Source organism: Choloepus didactylus (assembly GCF_015220235.1).
Source record: "Choloepus didactylus isolate mChoDid1 chromosome Y unlocalized genomic scaffold, mChoDid1.pri SUPER_Y_unloc1, whole genome shotgun sequence".
NCBI classification, from domain to species: Eukaryota; Metazoa; Chordata; class Mammalia; order Pilosa; family Megalonychidae; genus Choloepus; species Choloepus didactylus.
Window position 1 is genome coordinate 361,035 of NW_023637624.1, and position 22,682 is coordinate 383,716.

Here is a 22,682-nt window from a genome sequence, read left to right on the forward strand (position 1 = left end):
GCTGATCTCAGCAGTTCCACGTTTTCATGAGTGTTGTATGAAGTATGCCCAAAGACAGATTGCTCTGTGGTGTCCAGTCCACGCAGTTCCTGGCTTTTTACCTACTTTCCTGGAGGAGTAACTAAAACATACAGCTCACCAGTCTGCCATCGATACTGATTGTCTTTTAAAACTTCAACTTCCATGTGACACCAAGGGAAAAGGTGGTTATTTGGAGCAGGATCTATATCTTCTGAAGTACACTAAACAATTTAACTTGTACAGTCAGTGTGTTCAAACACCATGATTACATGGAACTTTGAACAGGAAGTGAGATCTGGCAGGTTTGCACAGGTTAGTGTGAAATAGGGACACATCCCTGAGTAATTTGGGCAGAGAATAAAAATATATATGCAGGGTTCCATCTGAGGAGCTGGGGAAAATGTGGAAGTGTTTAACTTCCTCACTTGGGTTGTTGCTGATGTTCTCATAAACACTGAGGACTGACGGTTTGGTATGCCGAGCCCTCTATCTTGGGGCTTGCCCTCGTGAGGCTCATTGCTGCAAAAGAGAGGTGACCTGCTTCCATATCCTGAGTTCTGGCCTCTTGCCTTACTCCCAAGACATGAGCTTCACCACCCGCTCCACCACCTTATCCACCAACTATCAATCCCTGAGCTTGGTCCAGTTGCCCAGCCACCGGGTCTGGCCAGCCAGCAACGCTGCCAGTGTGTATGCGCGCACTGGGGGCTCAGGCTCCTGGATCTCCATGTCCCATTCCTCTAGCTTCTGGGGCGGCTGGGGGTCTGGGGGCCTGGTTGGCAAGGTGGCCTGGGGTCTGGTAGGAATGGGGAGAATGCAGGGCGAGAAGGAGACCATGCAAGCCCTGAACAACTGCCTAGCCTCCTGCCTGGACAGGGTGAGGAGCCTGGAGATGGAGAATCAGAGACTGGAGGGCAAAATTCGGGAACACCTAGAGAAGATGGGACCCCAGGTCAGGGACTGGAGCCATTATTTCAAGATCATTGAGGAACTGAGGGCTCAGATCTTTGAAATTTCTGTGGACAATGCCTGCATCATTTTACAGACTGACAATGCCCAGCTGGCTGCTGATGACTTCAGAGTCAAGTACAAGACTGAGCTGGCCATGCGCCAGTCTGTGGAGAGTGACATCCATGGGCTCCACAAGGTCATTGATGACACCAACTTCACTTGGCTGCATCTGGAGACTGAGATTGAGTCTCTCAAGGAGGAGCTTCTCTTCATGAAGAAGAACCATGAGGAGGAAGTAAAGGGCCCACAAGCCCATATTGCCAGCTCTGGGTTGACTGTGGAAGTGGATGCCCCCAAGTCTCAGGACCTCAGCAAGATCATGGCAGACATCTGAGCCCAGTATGACGAGTTGGCTCAGAAGAACCAAGAGGAGCTGGACAAGTACTGGTCTCAGCAGATTGAAGAGAGCACCACAGTGGTCACCTCTTAGTCTGCTGAGATAGGAGCTGCTGAGATGACACTCACAGAGCTGAGACGTAATGCCCAGTCCTTGGAAATCACCTGGACTCCATGAGGAATCTGAAAGCCAGCCTGGAGAACAGCCTGTGGGAGGTGGAAGCCTGCTATGCTCTGCAGATGGAGCAGCTCAGTGAGGTCCTGCTGCACCTGGAGTCGGAGCTGGCACAGACCTGGGCAGAGGGGAAGTGCCAGGCCCAGGAGTATGAGGCCCTGCTGAACATCAAGGTCAAGCTGGAGACTGAGATTGCCACCTATCACCGCCTGCTAGAAGACAGAGGGGACTTCAGTCTCAGTGATGCCCTGGGCAGCAGCAACTCCATGCAAACCATTCACAAGACCACCACCCACAGGATTGTGGATGGCAAAGTGGTATCTGAGACCAATGACACCAAAGTTCTGAGGCACTGAGGCAGCAGAAGCAGGGTGCCCTTTGGGGAACCAGTGACCAATAAAAACTACATCTTCAAAAAAAATAAAAAAGAGAGAGAGAGAGGCACAATTTGCTTATAACTGTGCCTAAGAGTCTTCCCTTGAATACCTCTTTGTTGCTCAGATGTGGCCCTCTCTCTCTAGCTAAGCCAACTTGGTAGGTGAAATTACTGCCCTCCCCCATAGGTGGAACCTGATTCCCAGGGGTGTAAATCTCCCTTGCAATGCAGGATATGACTCCCGGGGATGAATCTGGACCCAGCATCGTGGGATTGAGAATATCTTCTTGACCAGAAGGAGGCTGCAAAATGAGATGAACTACTTTCAGTGGCTGAGAGATTTCAAATGGATTTGAGAGGTCACTCTGGTGGGCATTCTATGTGCTATACAGATATCCCTTTCTAGGTTTTAGTGAATTGGAATAGCTAGAAGTAAATACCTGAAACTATCAAACTCCAACCCAGTGGCCATGACTCTTGAAGATGATTGTATAACTACGTAACTTACAAAGGGTGACAGTGTGGTGGTAAAAACCTTGTGGGTCACTCTCCCTTTACCCAGTGTATGGATGGATGAGTTGAAAAATGGGGACAGGGACTAAATGAAGATTGGGGTGGGATAGGGGGATGATTCAGGTGTTCTTTTTTGCTTTTGTTTTTTATTCTTATTTTTATTCTTTATGGTGTAAAGAAAATGTTCAAAAATGGATTGGGATGATGAAGGCACAACTCTATGATGGTACACTATGGATGATTGTATGGTATGTGAATATACCTCAATAAAACCAAATTAAAAACCTTCAGACTATAGGACTTTCCACAAATCCTTTCTGGGTAACACCATCTCCAGTCCTGGCTTGTACTGAAAGGGCTGGCTGGTTCCAGGTTTTGTTAAGTACTCATGTGGGGCTGTAGCCTCTGGGGTTTCACTTTCTGAAAGCCCACAGTTTTCTAGACCACCAATTTCTGGTTTCTTTTTACTCAAGAGTTCAGTTTTCAGCTAATCTCTTTCCTTTTGCATTTTACTATAAGCTGCAAGGAGAAGCCAGGCTGCATTTTCCATGTTTAGTTTCAAAATCTCTTCAGCTAGGTATCCTAGGTCATGGTTTTCAAATTCTTCCTTCCATCCAACACCGGACTCAATTTTGCCAAATTCTCTGCCACTTTAAAACAAGGATTGCCCTTCTTCAGTTGTCAATAACACATTCATCATTTCTGTTTAAGGCCTCATCAGAAGTATCTTTAGAGTCCATATTTCTACCAACATTCTCTTCAACACAATCTAGGCCTTTTCTATCAAGCTCCTCCCAATTTTTCCAGAATCCTTCCCTTATCCATTTAAAAACCCATTCCAACATGTTTGGTATTGCAATCTCAGCAGCATCCCATTTCTCTGGTACCAAAATGTGTTCTGGTTTTCTAATGCTGCCATTTTGCAAAATACCACAAATGGATTGGCTTTTATAAAGGGGATTTATTAGGTCACAAATTTACAGTTGTAAGGCCATAAAAGTGTCCAAACTAAGGCATCAACAAGAGGATACCTTCACTAAGGAATGGCTGATGGTGTCCAGAACACCTCTGTCAGCTAGGAAGTCACAGGGCTGGCATTTCTTCATCCTTTGCTCCTGGGTTGCATTTCAAAATGGCTTTCCCCAAATGTCTCTGGACTTGTCTCTCTTAGCTTCTTCAACTCCTGTGCACCTAAGCATTGGGGTTCTCTCTTAGCTTCTCCAGAGCAAACTCTGGACTCGCATCTCCAAACATGTCCAAGCATCTCAAAGCATCAACAAGTGTCTCTCCAAAAGTCTCTCTCAGCTGCTCTCTGCTCCTTCTGTCTGTGAGCTCTCTTATAGGACTCCAGTGGTTTAAGACCCACCCTGAATGGGCAGGGTCCACATCTCCATTGAAATAATTTAATCAAATATTTCCACCCTAATCAACAGACTAATCAGTCTGCCCCCTCAACATTGCAATAAATAATATGGTTTTTTGGGGGATATAATATATCCAAACCGGCACACATACCAATTCTGGTAGCTTTTTAGTTTAGTCTGTTATGTTTTCTAATTGTACAATCGTATCAGATATAGACAACATTCTTTTATCCAATATTTGATATAATTATTTTTGGGTGTTTTTGTCATTGTTTTATTTAATTTTAAATAAAATAAAAAATTCACTTTCTCAGTCACACTAGCCACATTTCAAGTGCTCAATAGCCATGTATAACTAGTGGCTATGGTATTGCATAGTGTAGGTATAGAACATTTCCATCATTGTGGAAAGTTCTTTGGACAACACTGAGCTAGATTCTTCAAAACAATGTTGAGTAATAGATGTGACAGAGAGCATTCCTATCTTGTTGCCAATTTTAATGAAATGATTTAAGCATTTTACCATTTAATATAAAGTTTTCTGGCAATTTTTTGAAAATGGTTTTGTCAATTTTAAGTAGCTTCCTCCTGTGCTGGTTTGGACATATTATGTCCCCCAAAATGCCATTAATTTTGATGCAGTCTTGTGTGGGCAGGAAACATATTGGTGTTGATTAGGTTTGATTGGATATTTCCATGGATATGTTATCACTCAACTGTGGGTGAGATCTTTCATTGGGTAATTTCCATGGAAGTGTGGCCCTGCCCATTCAGCGTGGGCCTTGATTAGTTTACTGGAGCACTATACAAGCTAGACAGAAGGAATGGGCTTGCTACAGCCAAGAGAGACACTTTGAAGAATGCACAGGACCTGAGAGAGGAGCTGCAGATGAGAGAGAGTTTGAAGATGGCCATTGAAAGCAGACTCTTGCTCCAGAGAAGTTAAGAGAGAACAAACACCCCAAGAGCAACTGAGAGTGACATTTTTGAGGAACTGCTGCCTAGAGAGGAACATCCTGGGAGAAAGCCATTTTGAAACCAGAACTTTGGAGGAGATGCCAGCCACGTGCCTTCCCAGCTAACAGAGGTTTTCTGGACACTATTGGCCATCCTCCAGTGAAGGTACCTGATTGCTGATGTGTTACCTTGGACACTTTATGGTCTTAAGACTGTAACTGTGTAACCAAATAACCCCCCTTTTATAAAAGCCAATCCATCTCTGGTGTTTTGCATTCTGGTAGCATTAGCAAACTAGAACAGAAACCATTATGATAAAAAGTATAAACAGCTACAATGCCATGTAAAGAAGTGGAACCAAGCTAAAGTAACCATTATGATAACAAGTATAAACACTGTAGTCAGTGTTTACAGGAATATGGTGGCAGCAGCATAGTTTTTTTTAATCTCTCTTCATGCAAATGTATAGAGCAACCAGATATCAAAATCAACCCCCTAGAGGAGGAAATGAGATGTTGTCAGGCATCTTCATGACTAAAATTACAAACCCTACTGAGCCAAGTCATTGGTTTTTAATAATGATAGATCCTTTTCCCTGAAGGCAGTGAATATTGCAGCTTGATTTGTATATGGTTAAAGCCAGCTGTAGTTATTTGCTTTGTCTGAAGTTGAAAGTATAAAGCTCAACAGCTGCAAACAGCAAAATAAAACATGGTCACTTACAATAGCAAGTGTACAGCTAATCATTGTAGTAAACTGGTACATTATGAGATAATATATTGAGACCAGCAGGGTGTGTTGTGCTGTTCTAATGTATTCTGCTGCCATTTGTACTAGGTCAATACACTGTAATTAATGCTTACCCAGCAACAGTCTGTTGCATCGAGAGTTGAAACCTTGCTCTGATGTGATTTTTGTAGCATTCTCTTTTTTTTTGATCAGATTAACTTTTTTATTAGAGAAGTTACAGGTTTACAGAACTATCATGCATAAAACACAGGATTCCAAATACCACCCTATTATTAACATCCTGCATTTGTGTGGGACATTTGTTACCATTGATGAGAGCACATTTTTATAATTGTACTGTTAACTATAGTCCATGGTTGAACTCAGGGTTCACTGTTTGCGTTTTACAGTTCCATGGATTTTTCTTAAAAATTTTTATTCTAGTACTATATATACAGCCTAAAATTTCCCCTTTTGCCACATCCAAACCATCATCCCCAAAAGACACTCTGTACATTTTAAGCCTTAACTCCTTATTCCCTACCCCCACCCTTTCCCCTGGTAACCTGTATTCTAGATTCAGATTAACTGTTGCAGTAGACACAATAGGACTGGTCCATTCCTCAGAGCAAAGTAACTTCAAAGAATTTTTTTGTAGAACAGTCAATGATACAGGCAAAATGATTAGAACATTTCATAGCTTTGACCTACAACAACTTCTTTTAGCAATGTATAAAGAAATCATTCAAAAGAGGAGGGGAATGGTGTTCGAATAAAGATACTTATAGCTGCACCATTTATAAGGAAAAACTGGAAACAACCCCAATGCCCAGATTTGAGGACTGATAATGCAAAATATAGAGTACAATGAAACAATGTCAACATGTAATTTTTTAAATGATAACTTTGTGATCTATATTTGTACACTGAAATATACACTTGAAATAAAGCTAAGAGGAAAAAGAACCAAACTAATATGTACACAGGCATTAAAACTATATATTTTAATTTTGCTATAATAAGGATCAAGAGGTTTATGTAAATAGCTATGTTAATACAATAAACTCTTGGTGGTTTTCTACAAAATTTTTTTAACGTGTAATAAAAAAGACAATGATGTATGTCATACCTTAAAGACTGAATTCATGAGGCAAGTTCTATAAAGGCCACTTCCTCTCAATACTAAGTCTGGAGTACAGGAAGCTGCCAATATGCACAGCCCAGCCTAGGGTTAAGATGGATAGAGCAGCTCTTTCGACCCTCCTCCCAGGTGTAGAAAACTGAAAGAGAGCTTACTTAAAGCACTTTATTCTAAAGAATTCATTTTTTTTCACAAAATAAACCTTTATTGCAATAAGGGTACAAACGGATTATTCCCTATAAATGACTGGTTCTCAATCACCATTCTGCATCAGAATCCCATGGAATATTTTCAAAATACATAGTATTTCCAAGGAATATTTTCAAATACATATATCTAGGCCCTAATTCAGCCCTTCTAAATCAGAATCTCCAGGAATATGACACAATCATCTGTATTTTGAGAAAAAAAAACTCAAAGGAAATTTTTATAAACAGCTAGGATTAAGAACAATTGCAAGGAGGTATACATATATGTGAATATCATATTCTTAGAACCAACCAAAGTGTCTGTTTTTCCATAGCCCCTCAAGCAAAGGATTTAGTCCTTTTATTTTAGCTAATTTGATAGGTATTAAGTGTTATCTCCTAACTGATTCATTTATTGAGAATGTTCATTAAAAGCTATCTTTAATGCACATAGTTTTAAAAATAAAAGCATAAAGATACTAGCAAAAGACTTATTTTCAGACTGGTCAAATAAATAATTATACATACACACACAGTAGAAAACTATGTTGCTGTCAAAAAGAATGAGGCAGAACTCTATGTATAAATAGGAAACTTCTCAAAGAAGTTCAGTACAGAACAATGTATCCATTATGTTACAGCTACATACAAGAAAGCTTGTGTATTCATAGACTCTCTCTGGAAGGAAACACCAGAAACTGGCAACAGGAGTTCCCTCTGGATAGGGGAATTGTTTGAGGTTACAGGGACTGTGTGAATGGGTAGATTGACTTTTTAATATACACCTGTGCCAGTCTGGATGTATTATGTCCCCCAAAATGCCGTGTTCTTTGATGCAATCTTGTGAGGCAGATGTATTAATGTTGATTAGATTGGAATTCTTTGAGTGTTTCCATGGAGATTTGACTCAATCAACTGTGAGTGAAATATCTGATGGGGATAATTTCTATGGAGGTGTTACCACACCCATTCAGGGTGGGTGTTAATTGGATCACTAGAGTACTTTAAAAAGAGCCACACAGGCTCAGACACAGAGCAACTGAGAGTGACATTTGGAGAAGCTGCAGCTTACAGAGACATTTTGGAGAATTCAACCCAGGAGCAAGCAGACACTTAGAGAGGAATGTTGTGGGAGAAAGCCATTTTGAAACCAGAACTCTGGAGCAGAAGCCAGCCATGTGCCTTCCCAGCTAACAGAGGTTTTCCAGATGCCACTGGCCATCCTCCAGTGAAGGTACCCGATTGCCTTAAGACTGTAACTGTAACCCGATGGCCTTAAGACTGTAACTGTGTAACCAAATAAACCCCTTTATAAAAGTGAATCCATTTCTGGTGTTTTGTATAATGGCAGTATTAGCAAACCAGAACAACACATTTATGTGAATTATTTCTTGGATATTAAAATATGAACATTTAGGTACAAATGGAATTCCAAGGTACTAAAGTTTCAGCTATTATTAATTATTGCTAAATTATCTGGGATGTCAACCCAAATACAAGTTTGACATTACTTATTAATCTTTTGAATGTCTAGTTCACCTCACTGATTTGACTTCCATGGCTATTATGTTGGTCTTTTTTCCAGTGTTCATCTCTTAATTAGCTATTTGTCCTATTTTTTTTCTAGGGGAATGTATCTGTTCCTGTGTCTTAAACATTTTCATTTCAACTGCCTGGGGCTTCCTAGGGCCAAGAGTCCATTATTTAGCACCATCTTTTCTTATGATTACATCCAATCAGGGATTTCTTTCAACAACTAGAATTTCTCCCAAGAGGCCTCTCCATTCCTAACAGGTACATACATTTCTGTGCAATGGAGCTTCCTTATTGAGGAGTGAAGTTTAAAGGATTGACAATGGATTTGCTGCTAAAGATTCCCTCAGTTAATGGAACCACCATTCTCTTAGTCATCCAGGCTAGAAATCTTGTTGCCTTTGACTTTTCTCAGTATGCTTCCATATGGTAAAAAACAGAAGAAAACATCTCAATGGCAGCACATCATGGGAGTGAAGTCAGCATTCTGCCATTCTACAGAGAGAGAGATTGTGGCATTCTTTTTAATTAATCAAAGGTTATATGCCAAATAGTAACTATGTGATGTCCAAAGCAAAACAAACAAACAAAAAAACTTATTGATATTACTTTGAGATTTTTCCACTCAGACAAAAATGAGAGTAATCACAATAGAAAGCTGTGATGGCACATGCAGAATGTTGATATATAACACACAGATAATATGTGGATTTCATAAATTTTAAAAATTTTCTTCTCTTTCCCCCCAGCAGTATCTGAAAGTCTAGATTCAGAGATATGGCAATCACAAATAATATTTTAACTTGTAAAATTGTGTAATGATACTTATCACTTGGAAATATAAGAATCTGGCCCTATTTCACCAGAAATGAATTTAAAGTAGAAGAGTTGCTTTTTAAGAGTTAATGTCGGAGGCGGGGCAAGATGGCAGACTGGTGAGCTGTATGTTTTAGTTACTCCTCCAGGAAAGTAGGTAAAAAGCCAGGAACTGCGTGGACTGGACACCACAGAGCAATCTGTCTTTGGGCATACTTCATACAACACTCATGAAAACGTGGAACTGCTGAGATCAGCGAAATCTGTAAGTTTTTGCGGCCAGGGGACCCGCGCCCCTCCCTGCCAGGCTCAGTCCCGGGGGAGGAGGGGCTGTCAGCTCCAGGAAGGAGAAGGGAGAATTGCAGTGGCTGCTCTTACCGGAAACTCATTCTACTGATTCAAACTCCAACCATAGATAGACTGAGGCCAGACACCAGAGACTCTGAGAGCAGCCAGCCCAGCAGAGAGGAGACAGGCATAGAAAAAAAACAACACGAAAAACTCCAAAATAAAAGCAGAGGATTTTTGGAGTTCTGGTGAACACAGAAAGGGGAAGGGCGGAGATCAGGCCTTGAGGCGCATATGCAAATCCCGAAGCAAGGCTGATCTCTCTGCCCTGGGCACTTTTCCTTAATGGCCCTGGTTGCTTTGTCTATTAGCATTTCAATAACCCATTAGATCTCTGAGGAGGGCCGTTTTTTTTTTTTTTTTTTTTTTTTTTTTTTTTTTTTTTTTAATCCTTTTTGCTTTTTCTAAAACAATTACTCTAAGAAGCTCAATACAGAAAGCTTCAAAGAACTGAAATTTGGGCACGTCAAGTCAAGAGCAGAACTAAGAGAGCTCTGAGACAAAAGGCAATAATCCAGTGGCTGAGAAAATTCACTAAACAACACAACTTCCCAAGAAAAGGGGGGTGTCCGCTCACAGCCACCATCCTGGTGGACAGGAAACACTCCTGCCCATCGCCAGCCCCATAGCCCAGAGCTGCCCCAGACAACCCAGTGTGACGGAAGTGCTTCAAATAACAGGCACACACCACAAAACTGGGCGTGGACATTAGCCTTCCCTGCAACCTCAGCTGAATGTCCCAGAGCTGGGAAGGGGGAGCAGTGTGAATTAACAGAGCCCCATTCAGCCATCATTTGAGCAGACTGGGAGCCTCCCAACACAGCCCAGCAGCCCAGAACTGCCCTGGGGGGACGGCACTCACCTGCGACATAGCACAGTCATCCCTCAACAGAGGACCCGGGGTGCACAGCCTGGAAGAGGGGCCCACTTGCAAGTCTCAGGAGCCATACGCCAATACCAAAGACTTGTGGGTCAGTGGCAGAGACAAACTGTGGCAGGACTGAACTGAAGGATTAGACTATTGCAGTAGCTTTAAAACTCTAGGATCATCAGGGAGATTTGATTGTTAGGGCCACCCCCCCTCCCCGACTGCCCAGAAACACGCCCCACATACAGGGCAGGCAACACCAACTACACACGCAAGCTTGGGACACCAATTGGGCCCCACAAGACTCACTCCCCCACTCACCAAAAAGGCTAAGCAGGGGAGATCTGGCTTGTGGAGAACAGGTGGCTCGTGGACGCCACCTGCTGGTTAGTTAGAGAAAGTGTACTCCACGAAGCTGTAGATCTGATAAATTAGAGATAAGGACTTCAACTGGTCTACAAACCCTAAAAGTGTCCGGCGCTTCTCCGCCCCGCCTCGAGTCCTCGGTCGGCCGGCGATGGGGACCAGAGAGATAAGGGGAGAGAGGGTGCGGACAACGTCTTACCCGGAGCGCTTGTGATCACTCAGGACTCGCAGCAGTGGAGCATGTAGGCTTTTAATGGGACTAGGCAATACAGGTTCCACCCGGGGCGAGACGCCTCGGGGGAGAACAACCTCGATGCGGCCGTCAGGCGCGGCTCCTTGTGGGCTGTCTCACCCTACCCCGTCCGGGTAAGACCTTTTATACACAATTAACAACCAATAAGCTTCTAGGCTATACAGGATTTCGATTGGTAGGAGCGGGTGGCGGATACATGCGTCACTATGCGGAAACAGGATGCAGGCGCCATCTTGGCTCACTCGGTGGGCGGGGGTAACTCTAGAGCAGGCTGCAGCGCATACGCTAGGCCCGATTCGGGAGGCGGCTTTCCACAGAGTGGGAGCCGGGACCGGGCGGGCCGCTGGGCATTACTCGATCGCGGGCTCGGCGCCGGCTCCCCGGGCAGCAGCGCAGACGCCCGCGCCCCGGCACCCCTCGGCCGGGCGCTCGCGGCTTCCCAAACGGCACACACACGTGGCCCGGTACGAGCCCACCCGGGCCCGGGGGCTTCCCGTGCGCAGAGCACCCGCCCGCAGCGGCGGCGGCGGCGGCGGCTTTCCACATCTCCCCCTTTCTTATTTATTTTTGACCCAGTGTCTCCAGTGATGAGCGTGCTCCCATGAACCCAAATGGTTCACAACCTCTTTGGTGCTTTGGGGAGTCTGGACTAGGCCTCAGCCATCCAGCGGCGGAGCCTCTAGCACCAACCAGAATGCTCACGTCATATGGAGACCGGAGAGTCCGTAAGCTGGAAGCAACGTGACTCTCCCTGCAGTGCTTTGCCTGGCAACTGGGGAACAACGACGGGGGCAGGAACAGCAGTAACCAGAGTCGGGGGTGTCACTAGGTGTCTCTGTGCAATGGCTAGGGTCCAGTCTGGCCACAACTAGGACTCTGCCCTAGAGACCCACCTGAGACAAAAATTATGACTGCTGGCGTCGCCCGTTATACCCGGGACACAGCTGCGCGCTTAGCTACAAACCTCGCTCCCGAGTGCCCCGCCCGAGGCGGCCAGGATGGGGTATGGCCATCAGAATGGTCGCTGTTGGGGGTATCAAAGGTGGAGGACATAGCCATCATAGTGGTAACACGGTACTGCCGCGCTTGAAACAGGCGTTCTAGCAAAGATTTAACAATGACTAATCCCACCAATAGTCCCACCATCAAGAGAATCCAATTAGTCAAATTGGGCCAAGAGAACCAAGAGGTGACTTGGTCCCACAGATTTTTTACAGTCTCGCCCAGTGTGGAAAGGTCGAAACTAACAGGCTTCAATTCCCTAATGTTCTCAAGTCCCTGAAGGTCGGATTTCACTTGGTCGGAGAGATTGGTGAAGTTGGGGAGATAAGTGTCCTTGAGCCACTCGGCGACATCTTGCTGCTTCTCTGTCAAGTTCACCCTAACCGGGGTGACACAAAGCCTCCCGAATAACCATCGGGTATCACACGTTTCTGTAGAGTACGTGGGAGGGGGGGAGCCTCTTCCGATGAGCGGAACATTCTCGTAGCGTGGGTTCCCGCCGAAGAGCACGGCTTGGTTCATGTACTCAGAGACAGGAGCATTGGAGATGGTCTGGGCAGGGGGCTGGAGGCTGGTCTGGCTGCCCAGGCCGCTGCTGTAGCTGCAGAAGCTGTGAAGCTGCCCACGAGGGGGGTTGTAAGCGGCGATGCGCCGGGCCTGGGGGTTAAAGGGGTCATCGTCGTCGATGTCATCATAGTCCCTGTCCCTGGTGGCAAAGTGTCTCCAGGCCCGTGGCCCCGTGCAGATCATGATGGAGAAGGCCAGGGCAGCCAGGAGGGAGAAGAGGCCGAGGTAGAGCAAGCCCTCGATGCCGTCGTAGCAGACGCCAGTGAGGGCATCCAGGTAGTCCTTGTGCAGCCCCCGACAATCCAGCATGGCCGTCAGCTGGTGAAGGCCGGCCTCAGATGAGTTCAGCAGCAGCTGGATCTCGAGCAGATCTCCCTCTGCCGAGGGGAAGTGGGGCACGGCAAACTGCAGCAGCCCCCCAATCTGGATCTGCATGGTGGTCAGTGAGCGCTGGAAGACAGTCAGCACCTGTTGGAAGGGGCTGCTTGCACTCTGGCTGCAGTACAGGTAGTAGCGGGTCACCTCTGTTCTAACCTGGCCCTGTGTGATGTTCAGGATGAAGGTGTCAGGAGCCACGCAGAAGTCACTGGTGCCCACGGCGGCGGCGGTGTCTGCAGCCAGGGAAGCCCAGCTGAGAATCAGGGCCAGCACCCCGCAGCACAGCATCAAGGCGAGCAGACACTTGGAGTGCTTGGCCAGTCCCAGGCAGGTGACCAGGCAGGAGGTAGGAGAGCCACCTGTACTTCACGCGCGCGGCCGGCATGGCTGTGCCGATCGCCGCCAGCCCCGCTGCTTCAAAAGGGTCTTTAAGGGGGTTAATAGGGGTGAGCTTTCAGACTGCCCCATGCTTGCAGTCGGCACTATCTTGTAATCACTCGGAGAGCTCTTCCGAGTCCCCGGGGCTACCTGAACGCCCACGGGCCCTAGTCCTCGTATGGAAAGGGGTGCTTACCTTCTCGCGGTGATCAGTCGCGGAGGTCAAGCCGCGAATCCCGGGAGCACGTCTCCGTCGGGTCGAGGGGAACGAGGGGTCGATTGAGGAGTGTGTTCCCCGTACGGGCCACCACTTGTCCGGCGCTTCTCCGCCCCGCCTCGAGTCCTCGGTCGGCCGGCGATGGGGACCAGAGAGATAAGGGGAGAGAGGGTGCAGACAACGTCTTACCCGGAGCGCTTGTGATCACTCAGGACTCGCAGCAGTGGAGCATGTAGGCTTTTAATGGGACTAGGCAATACAGGTTCCACCCGGGGCGAGACGCCTCGGGGGAGAACAACCTCGATGCGGCCGTCAGGCGCGGCTCCTTGTGGGCTGTCTCACCCTACCCCGTCCGGGTAAGACCTTTTATACACAATTAACAACCAATAAGCTTCTAGGCTATACAGGATTTCGATTGGTAGGAGCGGGTGGCGGATACATGCGTCACTATGCGGAAACAGGATGCAGGCGCCATCTTGGCTCACTCGGTGGGCGGGGGTAACTCTAGAGCAGGCTGCAGCGCATACGCTAGGCCCGATTCGGGAGGCGGCTTTCCACAGAGTGGGAGCCGGGACCGGGCGGGCCGCTGGGCATTACTCGATCGCGGGCTCGGCGCCGGCTCCCCGGGCAGCAGCGCAGACGCCCGCGCCCCGGCACCCCTCGGCCGGGCGCTCGCGGCTTCCCAAACGGCACACACACGTGGCCCGGTACGAGCCCACCCGGGCCCGGGGGCTTCCCGTGCGCAGAGCACCCGCCCGCAGCGGCGGCGGCGGCGGCGGCTTTCCACATAAAAGAACCCTATCAAGGTCAGCAAATGCCACGAGGCCAAAAACAACAGAAAATTATAAAGCATATGAAAAAACCAGACGATATGGATAACCCAAGCCCAAGCACCCAAATCAAAAGACCAGAAGAGACACACCTAGAGCAGCTACTCAAAGAACTAAAGATGAACAATGAGACCCTAGTACGGGATATGAAGGAAATCAAGAAGACCCTAGAAGAGCATAAAGAAGACATTGCAAGACTAAATAAAAAAATGGATGATCTTATGGAAATTAAAGAAACTGTTGACCAAATTAAAAAGATTCTGGACACTCATAGTACAAGACTAGAGGAAGTTGAACAACGAATCAGTGACCTGGAAGATGACAGAATGGAAAATGAAAACATAAAAGAAAGAATGGGGAAAAAAATTGAAAAACTCGAAATGGACCTCAGGGATATGATAGATAATATGAAACGTCCGAATATAAGACTCATTGGTGTCCCAGAAGGGGAAGAAAAGGGTAAAGGTCTAGGAAGAGTATTCAAAGAAATTGTTGGGGAAAACTTCCCAAATCTTCTAAACAACATAAATACACAAATCATAAATGCTCAGCGAACTCCAAATAGAATAAATCCAAAAAAACCCACTCCGAGACATATACTGATCACACTGTCAAACATAGAAGAGAAGGAGCAAGTTCTGAAAGCAGCAAGAGAAAAGCAATTCACCACATACAAAGGAAACAGCATAAGACTAAGTAGTGACTACTCAGCAGCCACCATGGAGGCAAGAAGGCAGTGGCACGATATATTTAAAATTCTGAGTGAGAGGAATTTCCAGCCAAGAATACTTTATCCAGCAAAGCTCTCCTTCAAATTTGAGGGAGAGCTTAAATTTTTCACAGACAAAGAAATGCTGAGAGAATTTGCTAACAAGAGACCTGCCCTACTGGAGATACTAAAGGGAGCCCTACAGACAGAGAAACAAAGACAGGACAGAGAGACTTGGAGAAAGGTTCAGTACTAAAGAGATTCGGTATAGGTACAATAAAGGATATTAATAGAGAGAGGGAAAAATATGGCAAACATAATGCAAAGGATAAGATGGCCGATTCAAGAAATGCCTTCACGGTTTTAACGTTGAATGTAAATGGATTAAACTCCCCAATTAAAAGATATAGATTCGCAGAATGGATCAAAAAAAATGAACCATCAATATGTTGCATACAAGAGACTCATCTTAGACACAGGGACACAAAGAAACTGAAAGTGAAAGGATGGAAAACAATATTTCATGCAAGCTACAGCCAAAAGAAAGCAGGTGTAGCAATATTAATCTCAGATAAAATAGACTTCAAATGCAGGGATGTTTTGAGAGACAAAGAAGGCCACTACATACTAATAAAAGGGGCAATTCAGCAAGAAGAAATAACAATCGTAAATGTCTATGCACCCAATCAAGGTGCCACAAAATACATGAGAGAAACATTGGCAAAACTAAAGGAAGCAATTGATGTTTCCACAATAATTGTGGGAGACTTCAACACATCACTCTCTCCTATAGATACATCAACCAGACAGAAGACCAATAAGGAAATTGAAAACCTAAACAATCTGATAAATGAATTAGATTTAACAGACATCTACAGGACATTACATCCCAAATCAACAGGATACACATACTTTTCTAGTGCTCACGGAACTTTCTCCAGAATAGATCATATGCTGGGACATAAAACAAGCCTCAATAAATTTAAAAAGATTGAAATTATTCAAAGCACATTCTCTGACCACAATGGAATACAATTAGAAGTCAATAACCATCAGAGACTTAGAAAATTCACAAATACCTGGAGGTTAAACAACACACTCCTAAACAATCAGTGGGTTAAAGAAGAAATAGCAAGAGAAATTGCTAAATATATAGAGACGAATGAAAATGAGAACACAACATACCAAAACCTATGGGATGCAGCAAAAGCAGTGCTAAGGGGGAAATTTATAGCACTAAACGCATATATTAAAAAAGGAAGAAAGAGCCAAAATCAAAGAACTAATGGATCAACTGAAGAAGCTAGAAAATGAACAGCAAACCAATCCTAAACCAAGTACAAGAAAAGAAATAACAAGGATTAAAGCAGAAATAAATGACATAGAGAACAAAAAAACAATAGAAAGGATAAATATCACCAAAAGTTGGTTCTTTGAGAAGATCAACAAGATTGACAAGCCCCTAGCTAGACTGACAAAATCAAAAAGAGAGAAGACCCATATAAACAAAATAATGAATGAAAAAGGTGACATAACTGCAGATCCTGAAGAAATTAAAAAAATTATAAGAGGATATTATGAACAACTGTATGGCAACAAACTGGACAATGTAGAAGAAATGGACAATTTCCTGGAAACATATGAACAACCTAGACTGACCAGAGAAGAAATAGAAGACCTCAACCAACCCATCACAAGCAAAGAGATCCAATCAGTCATCAAAAATCTTCCCACAAATAAATGCCCAGGGCCAGATGGCTTCACAGGGGAATTCTACCAAACTTTCCAGAAAGAACTAACACCAATCTTACTCAAACTCTTTCAAAACATTGAAAAAAAATGGAACACTACCTAATTCATTTTATGAAGCTAACATCAATCTAATACCAAAACCAGGCAAAGATGCTACAAAAAAGGAAAACTACCGGCCAATCTCCCTAATGAATATAGATGCAAAAATCCTCAACAAAATACTTGCAAATCGAATCCAAAGACACATTAAAAAAATCATACACCATGACCAAGTGGGGTTCATTCCAGGCATGCAAGGATGGTTCAACATAAGAAAAACAATCAATGTATTACAACACATTAAAAACTCGAAAGGGAAAAATCAATTGATCATCTCAATAGATGCTGAAAAAGCATTTGACAAAATCCAACATCCGTTTTTGATAAAAACACTTCAAAAGGTAGGAATTGAAGGAAACTTCCTCAACATGATAAAGAGCATATATGAAAAACCCACAGCCAGCATAGTACTCAATGGTGAGAGACTGAAAGCCTTCCCTCTAAGATCAGGAACAAGACAAGGATGCCCGCTGTCACCACTGTTATTCAACATTGTGCTGGAAGTGCTAGCCAGGGCAATCCGGCAAGACAAAGAAATAAAAGGCATCCAAATTGGGAAAGAAGAAGTAAAACTGTCATTGTTTGCAGATGATATGATCTTATATCTAGAAAACCCTGAGAAATCAACGATACACCTGCTAGAGCTAATAAACAAATTTAGCAAATTAGCGGGATACAAGATTAATGCACATAAGTCAGTAATGTTTCTATATGCTAGAAATGAACAAACTGAAGAGACACTCAAGAAAAAGATACCATTTTCAATAGCAACTAAAAAAATCAAGTACCTAGGAATAAACTTAACCAAAGATGTAAAAGACCTATACAAAGAAAACTACATAACTCTACTAAAAGAAATAGAAGGGGACCTTAAAAGATGGAAAAATATTCCATGTCCATGGATAGGAAGGCTAAATGTCATTAAGATGTCAATTCTACCCAAACTCATCTACAGATTCAATGCAATCCCAATCAAAATTCCAACAACCTACTTTGCAGACTTGGAAAAGCTAGTTATCAAATTTATTTGGAAAGGGAAGATGCCTCGAATTGCTAAAGACACTTTAAAAAAGAAAAACGAAGTGGGAGGACTTACACTCCCTGACTTTGAAGCTTATTATAAAGCCACAGTTGCCAAAACAGCATGGTACTGGCACAAAGATAGACATATAGATCAATGGAATCGAATTGAGAATTCAGAGATAGACCCTCAGATCTATGGCCGACTGATCTTTGATAAGGCCCCCAAAGTCACCGAACTGAGCCATAATGGTCTTTTCAACAAATGGGGCTGGGAGAGTTGGATATCCATATCCAAAAGAATGAAAGAGGACCCCTACCTCACCCCCTACACAAAAATTAACTCAAAATGGACCAAAGATCTCAATATAAAAGAAAGTACCATTAAACTCCTAGAAGATAATGTAGGAAAACATCTTCAAGACCTTGTATTAGGCGGCCACTTCCTAGACTTTACACCCAAAGCACAAGCAACAAAAGAGAAAATAGATAAATGGGAACTCCTCAAGCTTAGAAGTTTCTGCACCTCAAAGGAATTTCTCAAAAAGGTAAAGAGGCAGCCAACTCAATGGGAAAAAATTTTTGGAAACCATGTATCTGACAAAAGACTGATATCTTGCATACACAAAGAAATCCTACAACTCAATGACAATAGTACAGACAGCCCAATTATAAAATGGGCAAAAGATATGAAAAGACAGTTCTCTGAAGAGGAAATACAAATGGCCAAGAAACACATGAAAAAATGTTCAGCTTCACTAGCTATTAGAGAGATGCAAATTAAGACCACAATGAGATACCATCTAACACCGGTTAGAATGGCTGCCATTAAACAAACAGGAAACTACAAATGCTGGAGGGGATGTGGAGAAATTGGAACTCTTATTCATTGTTGGTGGGACTGTATAATGGTTCAGCCACTCTGGAAGTCAGTCTGGCAGTTCCTTAGAAAACTAGAGATAGAGCTACCATTCGATCCAGCGATTGCACTTCTCGGGATATACCCGGAAGATCGGAAAGCAGTGACACGAACAGATATCTGCACGCCAATGTTCATAGCAGCATTATTCACAATTGCCAAGAGATGGAAACAACCCAAATGTCCTTCAACAGATGAGTGGATAAATAAAATGTGGTATATACACACGATGGAATACTACGCGGCAGTAAGAAGGAACGATCTGGTGAAACATATGACAACATGGATGAACCTTGAAGACATAATGCTGAGCGAAATAAGCCAGGCACAAAAAGAGAAATATTATATGCTACCACTAATGTGAACTTTGAAAAATGTAAAACAAATGGTTTATAATGTAGAATGTAGGGGAACTAGCAGTAGAGAGCAATTAAGGAAGGGGAACAATAATCCAAGAAGAACAGATAAGCTATTTAACGTTCTGGGGATGCCCAGAAATGACTATGGTCTGTTAATTTCTGATGGATGTAGTAGGAACAAGTTCACTGAAATGTTGCTATAGTATGTAACTTTCTTGGGGTAAAGTAGGAACATGTTGGAAGTTAAGCAGTTATCTTAGGTTAGTTGTCTTTTTCTTACTCCCTTGCTATGGTCTCTTTGAAATGTTCTTTTATTGTATGTTTGTTTTCCTTTTAACTTTTTTTTCATACAGTTGATTTGAAAAAAGAAGGGAAAGTTAAAAAAAAAAAAAGAAAGAAAAAAGACAAACAAGGAAAAAAAATAAATAAATAAAACGATGTGGTGCCCCCTTGAGGAGCCTATGGAGAATGCAGGGGTGTTCGCCTGCCCCACCTCCATGGTTGCTGACATGACCACAGACATAGGGGACTGGTGGTTTGATGGCTTGAGCACTCTACCATAAGTTTTACCCTTGGGAAGACGGTTGCTGCAAAGGAGAGGCTAGGCCTCCCTGTATTTGTGCCTAAGAGTCTCCTCCTGAATGCCTCTTTGTTGCTCAGATGTGGCCCTCTCTCTCTGGCTAAGCCAACTTGAAAGGTGAAATCACTGCCCTCCCCCCTACGTGGGATCAGACACCCAGGGAAGTGAATCTCCCTGGCAACGTGGAATATGACTCCCGGGGAGGAATGTAGACCCGGCATCGTGGGATGGAGAACATCTTCTTGACCAAAAGGGGGATGTGAAAGGAAATGAAATAAGCTTCAGTGGCAGAGAGATTCCAAAACGAGCCGAGAGATCACTCTGGTGGGCACTCTTACGCACACTTTAGACAACCTTTTTTAGGTTCTAAAGAATTGGGGTAGCTGGTGGTGGATACCTGAAACTATTAAACTACAACCCAGAACCCATGAATCTCGAAGACAGTTGTATAAAAATGTAGCTTATGAGGGGTGACAGTGGGATTGGGAATGCCATAAGGACCAAACTCCACTTTGTCTAGTTTATGGATGGATGTGTAGAAAAGTAGGGGAAGCAAACAAACAGACAAAGGTACCTAGTGTTCTTTTTTACTTCAATTGCTCTTTTTCACTCTAATTATTATTCTTGTTATTTTTGTGTGTGTGCTAATGAAGGTGTCAGGGATTGATTTAGTTGATGAATGTACAACTATGTAATGGTACTGTAAACAATCGAAAGTACAATTTGTTTTGTATGACTGCGTGGTATGTGAATATATCTCAATAAAATGATTATTAAAAAAAAAAAAAAAAAAAAGCCAATCCATTTCTGGTGTTTTGCAAAAGGGCAGCATTAGCAAACTGGAACAACAGGTGTACATGTTTGCAAAGTTCATCAAAGTATACACTTAAATTGGGTACATTTTATTGTTGGTAAATTATACCTCAATAAAGTTGACTTTACAAAAAAAAAAAAAAAGACAATCAGTATCTTCCTTTACCCTTTGGCCCAAATTGCCCTAGTCCTAACCAGATCTGCTTCATTCATACATCTGATTGAAGTCTAGACTCTTTTTCAGCTTTTTAAACAGTTGCTGTATGTGCTAATACTGACATTCATATCTGCTGAGCTCTAGCTCTAAGTCTCAGGCATCATGCAGTTACCCAAAGTTCTAGAGACTGGGAAAGTCATACACAAACGGATCAGCATCTCAGAATTTGGAGATAGGCATTACAATTTAGGGACAGATGTGACTGCTGTAAGAGCTTATAGTCTAGGGACCATTATAATCAGTGTTCCCCTGAGAAGCTATGTTCTAAGATTCAATTCTGAGTTTACACATTGTAGTTAGTCCATAGTGGTGAGGTATTACAGTGTTTGCCTTTGTTTCTGGCATACTTCACTCAAAATGCTGTCTACAGGATCCATTCACCTCACTGCGTGTCTCACAGCTTCACTGCTTTTCGTAATTGCTCAGTATTTCATTGTATGCACACACCACAGTTCGCCTTTCTGTTCCTCAATGTACCCTTAGACGACCTCCATCCATTGCAAATCGTGAATACTGCCACCATAAACACTAGTGTACAAATGTCTATTCATGTCCCTGCTCTCAGATTTTCCAAGTATATACCCCATAATGAGGTTGCAGGACCTTATGGCCCCCACATACTAGCTTCTTGTGGAACCATCACACTGTCCTCTAGAAAGGCTACAACAGTAAATAGGTACATCCCTCTTTCCATGTTTTCTCCAGCACTTTTATCCATATTTGTATTTTTCCCTACAATTTTATAGAGATATATTCACATACCCTACAATTATCCACAGTGTACAATCAGTTGTTCACAGTATCATCATATAGCTGTGCATTTATCACCACAGTCAGCACTTGAGCATATTGATTATTACAAAAAAGTGTTTTTTTAATGACTAATAAAAAAGATAATAAAAAGAAAAATAAAACAGCATACAGTACAATACAATAGTAAGGTCAGACAACACCACCACTACCAAGAATCCCATATCCCTCCCTTATATCCCCCTCTCATACACATTTAGCTTTGGTATATTGCCTTTGTTACATTTAATGGAAGCATACTACAATGTTATTGTTGACCACAGACTCCAGTTTGCTTTGATTATGTTTCTTCCCCAATACTGTTCCTTTTTCAACACTTCACATGGTTGACCTTCATTTGTTTTCCCACACATAAAACATTCCCACATTTGTACATTTAATCACAATGATTGACCACTCCAGCTTTTGCCAAGTCATAGTCCCAATCCCTATTGTCTATCTTTACCTCCGATGTCATGCATGCCCCTAGCCCACCCCCCTAAGCTTCACTCACAGACAGCTTTGTTCAATGTACTTACAATATTGTTCTACCATCACACAGTATTATGCTATCCATTTCTGGATCTACACAATCAATCCTGCTGAACATTCTGCAGTCCTTCAGCATCAATTGCCCAATCTCTAACCTCTTTCTATCTCCTGATAGCTTGTGTTATCAGCTTTTAACTCTCAAAGTTTGCTCATTAATGTTAGTTCATATTAGTGAAACCACACATTATTTGTCCTTTTGTTTCTGGCTAACCTCACTCAACATAATGTTCTCAAGGTTCATTCACATTATTATATATTCCATGTCTTTGTTTTGTCTCACAGCTGTGTAGTATTCCATTGTGTGTATATACCACAGTTTGTTTATCCACTCATCTGTTGATGGGCATTTGGGCTGTTGCCTTCTCTTGGCAATCATGAATAATGCCACAATAAACATTGGTTTACAAATGTTTGTTCATGTCTTCGCTTTCAGTTCCTCTGAGTATATACCTAGTAATGGAATAGCTGGGTCATATGGCAAATCTACACTTAGCTTCCTGAGGAAC

General features: G+C 43.3%; 1 protein-coding gene and 1 pseudogene across 1 annotated transcript; one reads left to right on the forward strand and one right to left on the reverse strand.

The window, feature by feature from the left end:
- Positions 1-604: 604 nt before the first annotated feature.
- Positions 605-1,899, forward strand: LOC119525933 (annotated as a pseudogene).
- A 9,446-nt stretch (positions 1,900-11,345) lies between these two features.
- On the reverse strand, positions 11,346-22,102 carry LOC119525873 (protein tweety homolog 2-like). Its single transcript, XM_037824671.1, has 4 exons — positions 22,091-22,102; positions 14,135-14,316; positions 12,404-13,306; positions 11,346-11,430 (listed from the first exon to the last, which is right to left on the reverse strand). The coding sequence occupies exons 1-4, from the start codon at positions 22,100-22,102 to the stop codon at positions 11,346-11,348; spliced, it is 1,182 nt and encodes a 393-aa protein (XP_037680599.1).
- Positions 22,103-22,682: the final 580 nt, after the last annotated feature.